Here is a 13,223-nt window from a genome sequence, read left to right on the forward strand (position 1 = left end):
ACAGAGCGTTTATTTTTTGACATGCTTTCTCTGCCCACTGGTGTTAATGCTGCTCGAGTGAGCTGGCTGGCTAGCTGCAGGTTGGCTCACATACATGGCCCATCCTTTCTCCACAGTCTTGTTTATTTATGTCACTCGCCTGGCTTCCTCAGATATTTACACACACACACACTAGCACACGAGAAGTCTCAATCTCCAACAAAATAAAACATCGAGACAAATGTACTTTCTTCATGTCGGGGTAGCCCCTAGTTTTGTCTACTGAATGATTTTTATTTTATGCCTCTCTGGCAATCCCACCCCATCCGGCTCAAGTATCCTGGATTAGAAAGGCTTTCCCCGGAGTCCTTTTCAAAGGGAGCCTCCCACAGACCTTTAAATCCCGCACATTTTATGGTACAGATATATAACAGCTCTGAGAGGGGCAGCGGGGGGAGAGACTGAGGAAAACAGTTACAATTAAAGTGGCTGCTCCTCACATCACTGGGGTTCTTGATGCAGTCAGCGCCGATTTACACGGCTCACTCTCTTGTCCCAGAGATAGGCTTGGATAAGATAAGGACTGAGATAAGAAGGGAAGCAAGAAAGTGCTCAGTGAAGTCGCCGGTTTTGCCTTGAATTAGCCTCACCTCCCCCTTTGTAGCCTTCCCCTTCACCCCAAAAATAAACCCTTGCCGGAGGAAAGAAACGCGATACTCTTCTGTCAAACAGGCAACCTAGCTTCGCCGAGGTGCAGCTGAGCTGTGCCCTCGGTGCCGGGGCTCTGCCGAGGGTCCCGATGGCACCGGCGGCAGGCTGCTGGGTTCACCCGCGGGCGCACGACTCCGCTCGGTCCCAGCCCGGGGCCGGCCTCGTGCCTTGCCTGCCGCCAGCCGGCCGTGGGGACGGCCCCCGGCCCCGGCAGGACACGCGGATTTGCTCTGTCTCGTCCCGCCAGAGAAGGCACCTCGAAAAACCCCTGTCCCGTGGGGGAAGTCCACAATGGAGAAAATTCCTCACCGCCCCTCTCCCATCTCCCCATCTCCATTTCAAGCAGGATGTAAGTAGATTCAGGGAAGAGGGGGTGCTGCGCTGTGTCCCCCTCCGCAAGGAAGGGGCTAAGCACTCCGCCCCGTCCCCCTGGCGAGAGGGGGGGCTCCTCCCCACGGAGGCACCGGGGCGCGGGGGGCAGCGGCACCTCCGCGGTGACCTCTGGAAGACCGGCAGCGGAGGGGAGGCGAGTGGAGACCTCCAGGCGGGGGTTGCCAGCGAGGCTGCAGAGCCCTGCCGCCCGCGGGCCCCGCCGCTGGAGGATGCTCGGGAGCTCGTACCCCGAGAGGGCTCGGCCGGGCACGGAGAGCCTCCCCCCGCCGTGCCGGGGCACTGGGGCTCTGCTCCTCCCGGCCCGCCCCACCTCGAGGCCTCTCCCCCGGGGCCTCGCTCGCGAGCAGCTCCCGCATGAAGTCCGGAGGCTCCTGGTCGGCGGGCGGGAGAGCCGGGGGGGCCCGGCCCACCTGCGCCCGGCGGCTGGCGGTGCCCGCGGCGCACAGCGCGGCTGCTCCGGAGCGGCGGCGGCGGGGCTGGGTCCTCCCTCTGCCCCCCCGCCGCTCCCGCCCTCGCACACTCCTCTCCCACCGCCATCCATCCATCCGTCCTGTCGGCACCTCGCCCGCCCGGCGCACACACGGGCGCGCTCAGCCGCACGCACCCCGGCGCCCGCACAACATGCTGCCGGCCACCGGTCCGGCATGGACCCCGGCGGCGGCTGCTCGGCTCCTCTCCGCTGCTGACTGCACTCTGAGGTTTGCGGCAGGTAGCGGGCCAGACTGCTGGAAAGTGCAATAGGAAAAGCGAAGGGGAAGGGGAAAAAAAAAAAAAGGGAAGAAAAAAAAAAAGGCAAAAGCCATCAAGCCGGCCAAGCCCAGCTTTGGATCTCAGTGCAGGTATTTCTGCTGCTGTGTTCATCCCTTGCCGCCTACCACCCCTTATTTCTTTTTTTAAGGAAAGGAAAAAAAGACGAAAAGGAGAAGTCGAACTCTCAAAGGGTTACTATGCAATTGCGACTGATTTCTTGGTTTTTTATCACTTTGAACTTTATGGAATACATTGGCAGCCAGCACGCCTCCAGGGTACGGCGACAGGGAAGAAGTAAGTGCGAAGAGATTTATACTTTGATAACTTCTGCTTCCTCTCTTTGTGCTGTTCACCTGTCCGGGGAGTTCTGTGCCCCCGGTGCCTGGGCGAGTGCCCTGGGGAACCAAATTCCGCGCCCGCGGCGCGGCCGAGCGGATTTGCGGGCAGTTTCATTCAATTGGAGGGATGAAGGCGATTTTTGACCTCTTTCTGCTCTTCTTTCTCACCTCACTGGGATGAACAGCGCGGGCCCTGGGAAGATCTGAGTTTGGTCCTTTACATTTTAATGTCTGGTAAAGGGGAATGTCCTTTCTTTTCCCTAAAGGGAAAAAGCGATGACACGACAGGTAACTTTTTGCCGGTATGCCCCAAGCGCCTTTCTCCATCCCGGTCAAGAAGCCCCCACCCCAAGAACCAGCAGTACAGATTATGACTATAGGTTAAGCCTGGCGCCTGGCGATGCGGAGTGGGAGGGTGGGTTGTCGCGGCGCTGTCCGGCCCTTTGGCTTCCAGCCTCCACTTGCCACTAGTCACCCATCGCCACTGTCCTGGGACTGTGGCCCCCAAATTTTTATTTATTTTTATTTATTTTTATTTTTATTTTTTTTTAATTTTAATCGCATGGAATGAAGTGGGTTCTTCTCTTCTAATTTAACCGATCCCTGTCCATCGCCGCCTGGGTCAGGGGCGAAGGCAGGAGGCGGACGGGGGATCGAAGGGTGCGGGGCAGCACCCAGGGTACTGGCAGCAACTCCCAGGGAGCTGTCGCCCCGAGGAGGCGAGGAAAGTCCCCCCGACATCGGGGAGGGAAGAACAAGGAGGCAGGAGCGAGTTGCCCCCTCGGGAAGGCGCTGTCCAGGTCGCGGGGCGCTGCTACGGGCGGGCGGCCTGGGGCTCCGGCGTGGGGCTCCGGCGCGGGCCCGGATCCCCAGTGACCACCCCCCGGGCAAGGCCACCGGGCAGAGCTCTGCCAGGGCGCCGCAAGGAGCCGCGGGCGCAGCGGGATGCGGCAGCAGGGCCTCCGAGACGTGCCCTCGACCCGGCCTCGCCACCCCGCCTGCTTCGGACCCGCCGCCTTTTCTGGGGAGGAGGCATTTTCTGCGCACCTACCGCGGAGAGGCTGCTCATGCCTGTCCGCTCTCCCTGACAGCTGCAGACACCGAGGAAATGTCATAAAACACAACAGCCTGCATTTAATCAGCGAGAAGTAACTGAGTTACTTCCTCAGGGAGGGGAGGTACTATTATTTTAATTTTCTCTTGCTCAGCCTTCGCTCCCTTGCCCTGCTTGGCACGGCTGGCCCTTGAAAGCCTCCTTTGTATAGTTTGCCTCCTGCAAACAAGGATTGATTCACCTAAAGTGCCCCTAAAGCGGAGCTGAGGACGAGAGAGACCGGGGCTCCAGCTCTCCGATCCCCACGGCCGCGCAGCGAGGGAGCACTAAGGGCTAAGTAAAACATGTCAGGGCATCCGATTTATTATCTTTGGCAAGGGGGAGCTCCGCAGCTTCCATCACTTCCCACCCACTTCTTTAAACCCTGGCAACCGGGGGCCCGCAAGCTGCGGCTGCCCCCCACCCCCAGCCGTGGGGGTACCCCGACAGGCGCGGCGGAGAAGTTCAGCCCCGGGTCGGGGGCACGGTAGGGGTCGGGGGGCAGGATCCCCCGCAGGGCGAGGGTCGAGGAGCTGGCCCCCCTCCGCCCGTACTTGCTCCGGCACTTGGTGCGCGGCGCGCCGGGCCAGCGCCGGGCCGGCGGCGACCTCTGCTGTCCCGTGCTCGGCGGGCAGCCCCGGCTGCAGGTGCTCGGCTCCCATCGGCACGGCACGGCACGGCACGGGCGATGCACTGCTTTTGGCCGGGGAAGGCAGGTCTTCCTCCTGCCCCCGGCCGCTCTCAATGCTGGGTGCGGTGCAGCCGCCTCTTCCTAGGATCGGGGCAGACGCGGTGTAATCTCCAGGCGAGCGCCGGTCCACCTCGGCCGTTCTGAGACACCCTGCAAAGCAGCGTAACTTTCGGGAAACGGAGGCAGCAGTGTTGGCCGCGGGTATTTTGCCGGTTGGGACAACGTTAAGGAGGTACCGAGTGCTTGCTCGAAGTTTTATGGTTAAAATGCAAGAGTTAAGGTAAATTCACAGCAGAGCTGAAAAATCACAGCTAGAGAGTCAGGATGGAAATCTGGCTTGTTATTTTGGCAGTGAAGACAAAAAGCCTTTCAGAACACCTCACCTGGCCATGGTGTACATCAGTCCACTGACTGAGGTCTTCAAATCCAACTGGTTGTAAAACATACTTTGGTGTAACTAGCGGTTACTCGGCCTGAAGCAAGAATTAGAGAGTGAATGTCTATGAAAGTTATTGTAAAAGTGGTTACAATCACTTGCACTGATCCCTTTGGCTTCAAAAATCCATAAATTGCTTTTAGTGAATAGTACAGCTTGGAATAAATTACGGTGTGTGGATAAAGAAGGCACCTGTCAAATTCATCTACTACATGGAAGAGTTTCTCTGGATTTCTGTGTTTTTTGCTCAGATAGTCTCCTTTAACCAGAAATCATAAACTCATGGCTAGGGAAGTGCTTTCAAATATCTCTTTAACCTGTGTATTTTTAAATACAGTACAAACCACTTGCCATCAAGCAATCAACGAGCCCATGTTACTTCATTTTGTTTACTATCAAAGTCCTCCATTCCATGTATTGTATTGTAGACTCACACATTTTAGCATAAAGAAATAATAAAGTCTGGACTGACTAATTCAGAATATGCTATGCCAGACTCTCTGCTGATATAAATCAAAGTTCATTTGTTAAATTTCCCCATCAGAAGGATCTGGTGTTGAAGCATTGCTTTTTTTGTACCTATTGCCAAAGTAGTCTTTACTATGAGAAATGTCTAATCTGCAATGCTTTCACTCTCCATACTTCTACTGAAATTTCTAGTTGGAGAATCCTAAATCTCTATCTCATGACCTGTTGTAAAGACATAGTTGGCTGTGCAGAGATTAAACGCCCCTGAAGTCAAGAACAGAGTGCAAGCAGAGGATCAGGTCCATAATTAAACATAGGACAAGATCAATAAAAGTTCAAAAGCAAACATATCATTATCAAAGAGATTTGTGGGTTTGTTCTGATAAGAGCAATTAAGTTTAATAAAGTTGCTTGTTTGAGTCCTACAAGCCAAAGTAAAATGCAGCTGAGTACAGAGTAGCATACCAGTGAATAAGAAATTCTATGCATCTACCAGTGGTTAAAATTTGCTTAGAAAAAAAGTAGGATTAAGTCAGTAGTTCAAAAATATTTTGGGTCTGCCACCACCAGCCCCCAAAACTTAGTACTGACAGTTAGGTATCTTTCTCATTGACCTTCTAATGGACGGAAATGAAGTATTATTAGCTACGGGTCTGTGAATGACCGACAGATCATTTGCCATGACCCTATGGACTACCAGGGAGCCACAGACTAAATCTGGAAATCTCTAGAATAAGCAAGGGGATAGAAAATTCTATACTTCTATCAGAACTCTTGCATCTGGGACTAAAACAATTTGTATGACTCTGGAAGTGCAATTTGGATGTAGAGCTCCCATGATTATTGGTAGCCCATCTGATGTTTTTCCTCCTGCCTTTTGCTGTAACGGCACATTCGGGATACCTAGCCTTCCTTCCTTCCTTCATTCCTTCCTGGCTTTCTTCCTTCTTTCCTTCCTTCCTTCCTGCCTGCCTGCCTGCCAGCCATTTCTCCTCTGTCCATTCCTCTGCCGATGCGAGACTGCAGGTCTTCCAGTATCTGCTTCTGGTCACAATCAGGAGTGGAGGGTTCCACTCTGCAAACACTCTGACTCTCTATCTTGGTTTGCATTCAACTACTTAAAACTCAAAATGAAGGAGATGTGTAAGAGTCCATTTGTAAAATAACTATATAAATTAAAACAAAACCAGGAAAGTACTGACAAAACACAAGCTGGTGAAATTGTATCTTCAGTCCTTTAATACTCTCGTGGAGGGTGCAATTCACATGGAGGTAAAATGTCAACAAGAAAAGAGGAATTACATTATTAATTAAAATAACACTGCATTTTAGAAGCAATTTTTTTAATAGTTCACCATCTATATATATTATTTATATCTACATGTATATTAAGAGTTGACACAGCACAGATGGCAATGCTGCACAGTCCATATATAAGAGAGGTACTCTTATCAACTTTTTAAAAAAGGAATAATTTGGTGTCTCATTGCAACAGTTTAAAGTAGATGTTAGCCAAGCAAGCAGCCATCAAGCAGACCCCTTGGGCAGGATTGAATTACTCAGTATTAGTTCTCTTTCAAAATGTGTGCATGCTGATGATAATTTTTTTTTGTGATGTCTTCATATTAGTATTCTCAGGGTAAATACTTTGCTGGTGACCAGCGCATCTTTTTTTTTTTTTGCAATGAAACTATATTTCTAATTTTTGGATGAGAACATGTTTGTTTTGACATAGACAGCAAAATTTCTATTGCAGTCATTAGGAACAAAAGCAGACGGAGAGCTGTTTCATTATTATTGTCATAAACTGTGAGTGTATCTCGTTGTAACAATATCTTAAATAATTAAATATCAGAAAATCACTACCCACCGCTGAAAGCTTTAGAAGCATGATAGGTATAGACTACTTGTGTTGTTATTTTATTTTAATAACTCTGTATGTATGTAGATCTGTGCCTAATCATACCACCATAAGGTGGAACAAGAGTTATTTTCTCAAGAGTTATTATCTCAAGAGTTTAAAGGACGTTACAGATCAGTTCCCATTTCGTACCTGACAGGGTAATAATTACAAATTTTGTTCTTGTCGGCTCCTGAAGACATTTCTTATACTATATAAAATTCATATTAGACTCCAAATACATATATTACCACAATTTTTCAAAGACATTGATGTAGGATGGTATATCAGCAAATACATGAAATGTCCAATTTCACTTTGCAGGCAGAATAAAATATTGCTGTTATTAATGAAATGTTTTTAGAGCTTGAACTTGCCTCCTTTGCTTTCAGTGGAGAAAGTCCCATTGACTTCACTGGAGCTGGTGTGGGGTTTTTTTTCAGGACCTCAGTATACAGTTTGAGTTCGGAAGAATCCCTATGCTAGAGTACTTGCAAAATTGTATGCTTCAAATACGTACAGTCCCTATATAGGGTAAAACAATGCCCTTTACCTTTCAAAATTGTAATACATAGCCTGTTTGGGAGGCAGTTTCTTTCTTAATCATATGAAAAGTACAGCTATTTTTCTACTTTCACCTATTGAGCCAACTGAAGTTAATCAAGTTAACTCATGAGATTAATTTCTTTCGAGCTTCTCCATTAGTGTATCAAGCCTTTGCAAATCCCCATTCTGCTGTTGCTTCTTGCCGTAAATTTTTCACTGAAGACAATGAAAGTTATACCTGATAAAATCTGAGCTAGGACTCAAAAATCAGACTTACTCTTTTTCTCTTGCTTATAATGTTCATTTTGCTTTCTTGGTTAATAAAGTGAGTGTGCTGGCTTGACCATTGCACTTTATCACTAACATTAATAAGTTGTCTTTCATTTCATATTCAATCATTTATAGACAGTGACTACTTGCAACACTCCTCTGTTAAAACTACAGAGGTTCTTAAGAACCTTTTTCCTCCTTGAGTGAATTGTCCCTTTTGCTTGAAATTAAATTAAAAGTTGCGAAAGCTTGGTGGAGAAGATATAAAAGCTAATAAAAAATAATATTTTTGTCTCGCTTCTAATTTTGGAGTCTGAACTACTCAAAATCACTTTGCCAATTTTTTACCAAAACAATTCTGAATAAAGCAATGTTATCAGATGACAAAAGGCAGCTGAAACCATGTACATTTTTTACAAAAGTCTGTCTGTGTGCAATTACAACAAACAATGCCACAGATAAAAATACAGAATATTTATTAATGCAAAATATGTTATGGTTCTCAAAAAAAAAAAAGAGAGACACGAGCTGCAACTTTTTTTATAAATAATTGCATAACTGAGTTTCTGATGACAGCAGAATGATTACAATGAGATGCTTTGTCATAATAAAATCCAGCAGATTTTATTAATGAGTACTTTATTTTTGTTGCTAATACAGAGCACTGCTATGAGCAATGCTCCTTAAAAAGAAGGAACGATTGTACTGTGATTATACGATAGCTGACGAATAGACATTTTCGTGTGTTTCAATTTCTAGACTATAAGCTATCAACCTTGCATTTTAGAATAATGTTATTTACTCCTGTGATCAAAACTAGTACCCACTGAAGCAAAGGAGCCACAAAACATATCTCATTCCAACACTGCTGGCAAGAACTCAGCTATGGGGACCAGAGCTGACCTAGGAGAGCCCTTGGCTGTGGAAACATCAGCAAGCTCCTGCCGGCTCCAAACAGCACCCTAGACTTGCATTGATAGTTTGGCTTTACACAACAGAGTAATTAGGGGGAAGAACATAAAGGAATGATTATAGTAATACTTATAAATGAAAGTAAAACCCCTAACCACAGGTCTACACCAAGTTCTGGTAGTGCTGCTATAAACTTGATCATTTCAAGCTTCTTAATGTGTGTCAATTTTACATACTAACATGTTTCATGTTTAAAATTAAAAGGTCCTAGATGGGATTTCAGTTTGATATTTCCTGCAGGATAAAGAAGATTTTGGGGCACTGTAAAATAACACAGGACTCACTGATGGATGTTGAAATAGTAACAATATGTGATTCCTGCAGCTTGCTGTAAAGTGCAAGGGCAAACACAGCAAGGCTCAGATCCAAGAACAGGATATAGGTGCCTAAGGTGTGTCTAGGACAGGATTTAAATATGAGTCCCTCACCTTCAAAGCCCTGCTTAACTGCCACCTCATCCTTGACACATGGGCATTTCTCAGATGCTTTGTCATTTCTAACATGAGGTTTCAGTTTAATGACATTGAGCGTCCACCTGGCATGGAAGGCTTCTGAGCTCACGTACCTTCATGCAGAGACTTTTAAATTTTCTCTTAAAGAAACCCTATCTATAAAAAAAAGGCAATACATAAACTGACAAATAATAAAAATAACAATACAAACGTCCTCCATCGGGAGCACACGATATTGCCAATGATTGCTTACTGACATTGGAATATAGTCTTGTGCAGCTCTGCTCTCATACCCAGCCCCCCAAGCCCTTGCCTTTTCTGTGCAAACTAAAATGGGTGCGAGCAAATGACCTGAGATTACATGCAAATCCAGGTGATAAAAATCAGTTTATTAGAGTAGATCATCACAGATAGGCTAGAGTCATGCTATAGAGAAGAATTCATCTAGCTTAGATTTTCAATTCCTGGCCAAATATTTTAGCTGCTAAGTTTTTGGATACATTAAGGGCAGCAAGGCTGCTGCTCCCTTCTTGGTGTGTTTCAAACGAAAAGAGTGAAATCTCCTTTCTTTTGTTAAAGAGCATACTGGTTTGCGAGGCTGGGCAGTAGTGCCAGGGCACCTGAACACCCTGGACATCCAGGATTTGATATAGTTTCTGAACTCAACATTTCATACTAAGCTGAGAATCTCTTGTTCAGTATGCTGGGTTTTGTCAGTCTCTTTTGAAGGCACCCAATTCTTCCCACCTGCTGAAAGGCAATTGAAATGTCTTGCTCAGGGCTGCCATCTGTATTTTGATGAAGGCCTCAATGGAGTGCATCACGACATTCAGAACAGCATAAATCCTTCACCAAGCACCAGCTCATCCATCCCACTTCTCTCCAAATAACTCAGTAGGTGCACAGCTTCACTGGTGATAGCGTTCTAGTGGGAAGTTACAGCTTAGGTAAGGCTTGAGATCTTTTTTCCAGCTTCCCTATAGAATGAGGCTCTGCTTCGGGGGGAAGGAAGACAGGGTTTTTGTGTGAATCAGAAACGTAGGAGCAACCAGCTGGTGCAACAAGATTTCCATTGCATTTCTCGACTAACTTTTACAAACATCCACATGAACCAGAGTTACTAAAACCTGACACTTTAATATGTTTACAAACTTTACATATGTTATCAGCACATGCAATACTCCCAACAGGATTTATTACAGGTTTCTTTAGCAACAACATTTTTTATCATAACAGCTCAACTGGTCAGAGAGGGGAAAACAGCCAGTTTCTCCAGAGTGCACCTCCCACACACACTTGCCCAGCATTATTGCATTGCTTATTCATGAAGATTACAAACACCACTGTTGGCAAGTGTTTCATAACCTTGTTTCCTTTTCCTAGAATGTTCATAATTAATTTCACTTTTTTCTGTGCCACTGAATAATGAGTTGCTGGTGTTGTTTAATTTGCTGTAATGCTGACAAGTGAAGAACTAGCCCTCCAAAATAGAATCAAGTGTGAGCAAAGGCTATTTATTTAACATGGGAGTCAGAAGATGTTAAGTGCATGTATTTCGCAAACACACGGGGATGGATGAAGATTCCAGAAAGTTTTAGTATAACACAGAACTAAAAATAATGAACTAAGATGAGACCTTGTACACGGCATGATGGCTGCAGATATCATAAAATCTAATAGACAAGATCCTGAAGGCAGGGAAGGTAAATAAATGGCACAATTTCGTGTTTTGAAAAAAAAAAAAAACCACACAAAAAACCTAAAACGGTTTCTGTTTTGCAGTCCAAAACAAAGTCGCACATTTGTCTTTTCTGTTTGTTTTATGAACAGTTGGGCAATTAAAAGGTTTCAGAGTTGAGGGTGTATTAAAAGGGAAAGGAGAATTCTGTATGAGAGTGTAGAATTTATGACTTGTTCTATGTCCTAGACAAGTATTTTTAAGACTAAGGCCCTGACTTTAGGAATGAAACATTTAAATGTGCTATTTAAGCTGCTATTAAGGGGAAGTTCAGTGGTGTGAGAATTTGTCAGTAGGATTCAGTTTTAAGCAAATGTCACAAAGAGGACATCCATGGCTGCTTAGGTCATATATTATTTCTGAAGAAAAGACCTAAGTGATTTTGAGGAACAGGTAAACATAAAAAGAAGTTCCCCTGGACAGATTGTGGACAAAATTATTTTCTTTTTCTCTGTTGACATCATTTTTTTATGCTAGCAACCTACAAAATCAATATGATATGAAAATGCTGATTCTTTTCCATGACTGGGCACCACATTCTTTCATCTGAGTAATAAACTAAGATACTAATCCCGCTTTAAAGCCCCAGTTTCTTTCAAAAGTATGTCTTAGAACAAGCAAACTGTCACATTCCTGAGTTCAGTATATTTGAGGAAATAATCTAACAAATGGTGACATATGTTATGGTTGTGTGGTCTCTTAGAGAGAGACCAGTCACTCCATGAATGTGAAAATTATGGAGGAGGTTTCAAATAGGCTTTCATTTATAAGTTATCTATTGTGCCTGGATACTCTGATGAACACAAGCCTTCTCAAGCTTTACAGAAATTAGAAGCACTGGCTGGGGAGTGACCAGAGTGGGAGGATCTTACTACTGTTTGCCAGGATCTGGCTGGCTACAAAGGAAACTGTGAACTGTACCCTGATTGGGGGTGCTGATGAGGATGGGCTGCTATTCACATCTCTTGGAAATCACATCATTTCCAGCTACCCAGTGAGCAGAAAAGTTCATTTCTCCCTCAGGATAAATCACACCTAACTCCAGATAAAATAGATTAATCAAAAGAGTAGTTTTCTCTTGTATTTCCATGCTTCCTTGATTTTGTAAGAGAGGAGGATTCTAACCATGACTACACTAAAAGATCAGCAAGAATTATGAAAGCCAATTCATAATACTTTCTGAAGACTTGCATAATTTCTTGAAAAATAATTTATTCATGTATGGAACTTGCTGGTTCATCTTTCCAGGCTGGTTCCATGACTAACTGTGGTTACTACTGGGAACACCAAAAAGAGACTGTGTTTTTCATCTGGAAGTATGCAGAGACCTTGGTCACATCTTGTTCAAGAGAGATCAGCCACAGAAATTGCAGTATTGCATATAAGAGAGCTTATTCAGAAGTAGCATCTTCCATTGACTCCTATGTAAACCTTCAGCTTATGTAGTTCATTCCCTGCAACCCCTTAACTCTACAGCTGTAGTCCTAGAGTTGGAAGAACTCCTTTACACAGTCTATGCCCATGATCTGCTAAAAAGACCTTTTTGATCATCTGCATGTATAACAGTTGAAAAAGGTGTCAGAAAACCACAAACCCACAAAAAATGCAGGGTGGTATTAAAAACTTTCCGCAATATATTGACAAAATTAATAATTTTGATGAAAAATATAATATTTTATAAAATATAAAAATTAGAAATAACAAAAATAAAAAATAAAAATACAAATGCTCATACATTGTCATCTCTCCCTTTCTCCCCTACACATTAATATCTATATCTGTATATACACATTCATATACATACACAAAAATTCACTTAGACACAGGTAAGTATTAAAGGTTTTGATGTGTTCTTAAAGTATTTTCATTTAAAATATAGGTTAAATGGATACTGATAACCTCAGATAGAAGTTTTGTTTGAAATCACACAAAGTCCTTTACTTCACCTGGAAACTCCATCTCTTCGCCCACTGCCCTTATTGTCCGTTTGGAAAACAAAATAATTAGTTTTGTGTGGGTTAAACCAAATCCTAAATTAAACAACAATAAAAAAATTACATGGGAAGCCTGGTAGGTGACCCTCTTCTCTTTCTGATGAGCCTGGCATATTTCAAACTATACCAGAAAGTTACATGGACCCTTCCCTTTTTGGTTATAAAACATTTCTGGCTTTTCATATGACCTGTATCACTAGGCTGGAAATTGTATTCAACCACTGAGAAGGAAAGCGAAATTTCATAGGCTGTGCTCTGGGCAGGGAAAATCAGTGGCAATAGTGAGAAACAGTCTTTTCTTGCCCCTGTGACAATCCAGCAGCCCTGCTGCTGATGTTCCTGGGAGCTGACAATGCACTTGGGTGCATTTCTGTACTTGCATCCTTGCATGTGCTGAGGAAACAGCAAAGAAAGACAGTATTCCTTTCTTTTATCAGCAAACAGAAATGTCTTGATCATAAGGCACATGCCATACCAACACAATGTTTCCCA

The 13,223-nt window shown here is 44.8% G+C and overlaps 1 protein-coding gene across 4 annotated transcripts in view; it reads left to right on the forward strand.

The window, feature by feature from the left end:
- Positions 1–941: 941 nt before the first annotated feature.
- RSPO3 (R-spondin 3) overlaps positions 942–13,223 on the forward strand; it is a 63,651-nt gene continuing 51,369 nt past the window's right edge. The window contains exons 1-2 of one of the 4 annotated variants that reach the window (XM_017830597.1): positions 942–1,039; positions 1,982–2,127. In XM_017830597.1, coding sequence (XP_017686086.1) covers positions 1,038–1,039; positions 1,982–2,127 — 148 coding nt within the window. In that variant the 5' untranslated portion in view covers positions 942–1,037. Of the gene's footprint in view, positions 1,040–1,664; positions 1,782–1,981; positions 2,128–2,373; positions 2,460–13,223 lie in introns of those variants that run through there. The other 3 variants (XM_017830590.1, XM_017830613.1, XM_017830608.1) reach the window with 3 other exon arrangements.

The sequence above is a fragment of the Lepidothrix coronata genome, unplaced genomic scaffold (assembly GCF_001604755.1).
Source record: "Lepidothrix coronata isolate B3197 unplaced genomic scaffold, Lepidothrix_coronata-1.0 Scaffold5, whole genome shotgun sequence".
Classification (NCBI taxonomy): Eukaryota; Metazoa; Chordata; class Aves; order Passeriformes; family Pipridae; genus Lepidothrix; species Lepidothrix coronata.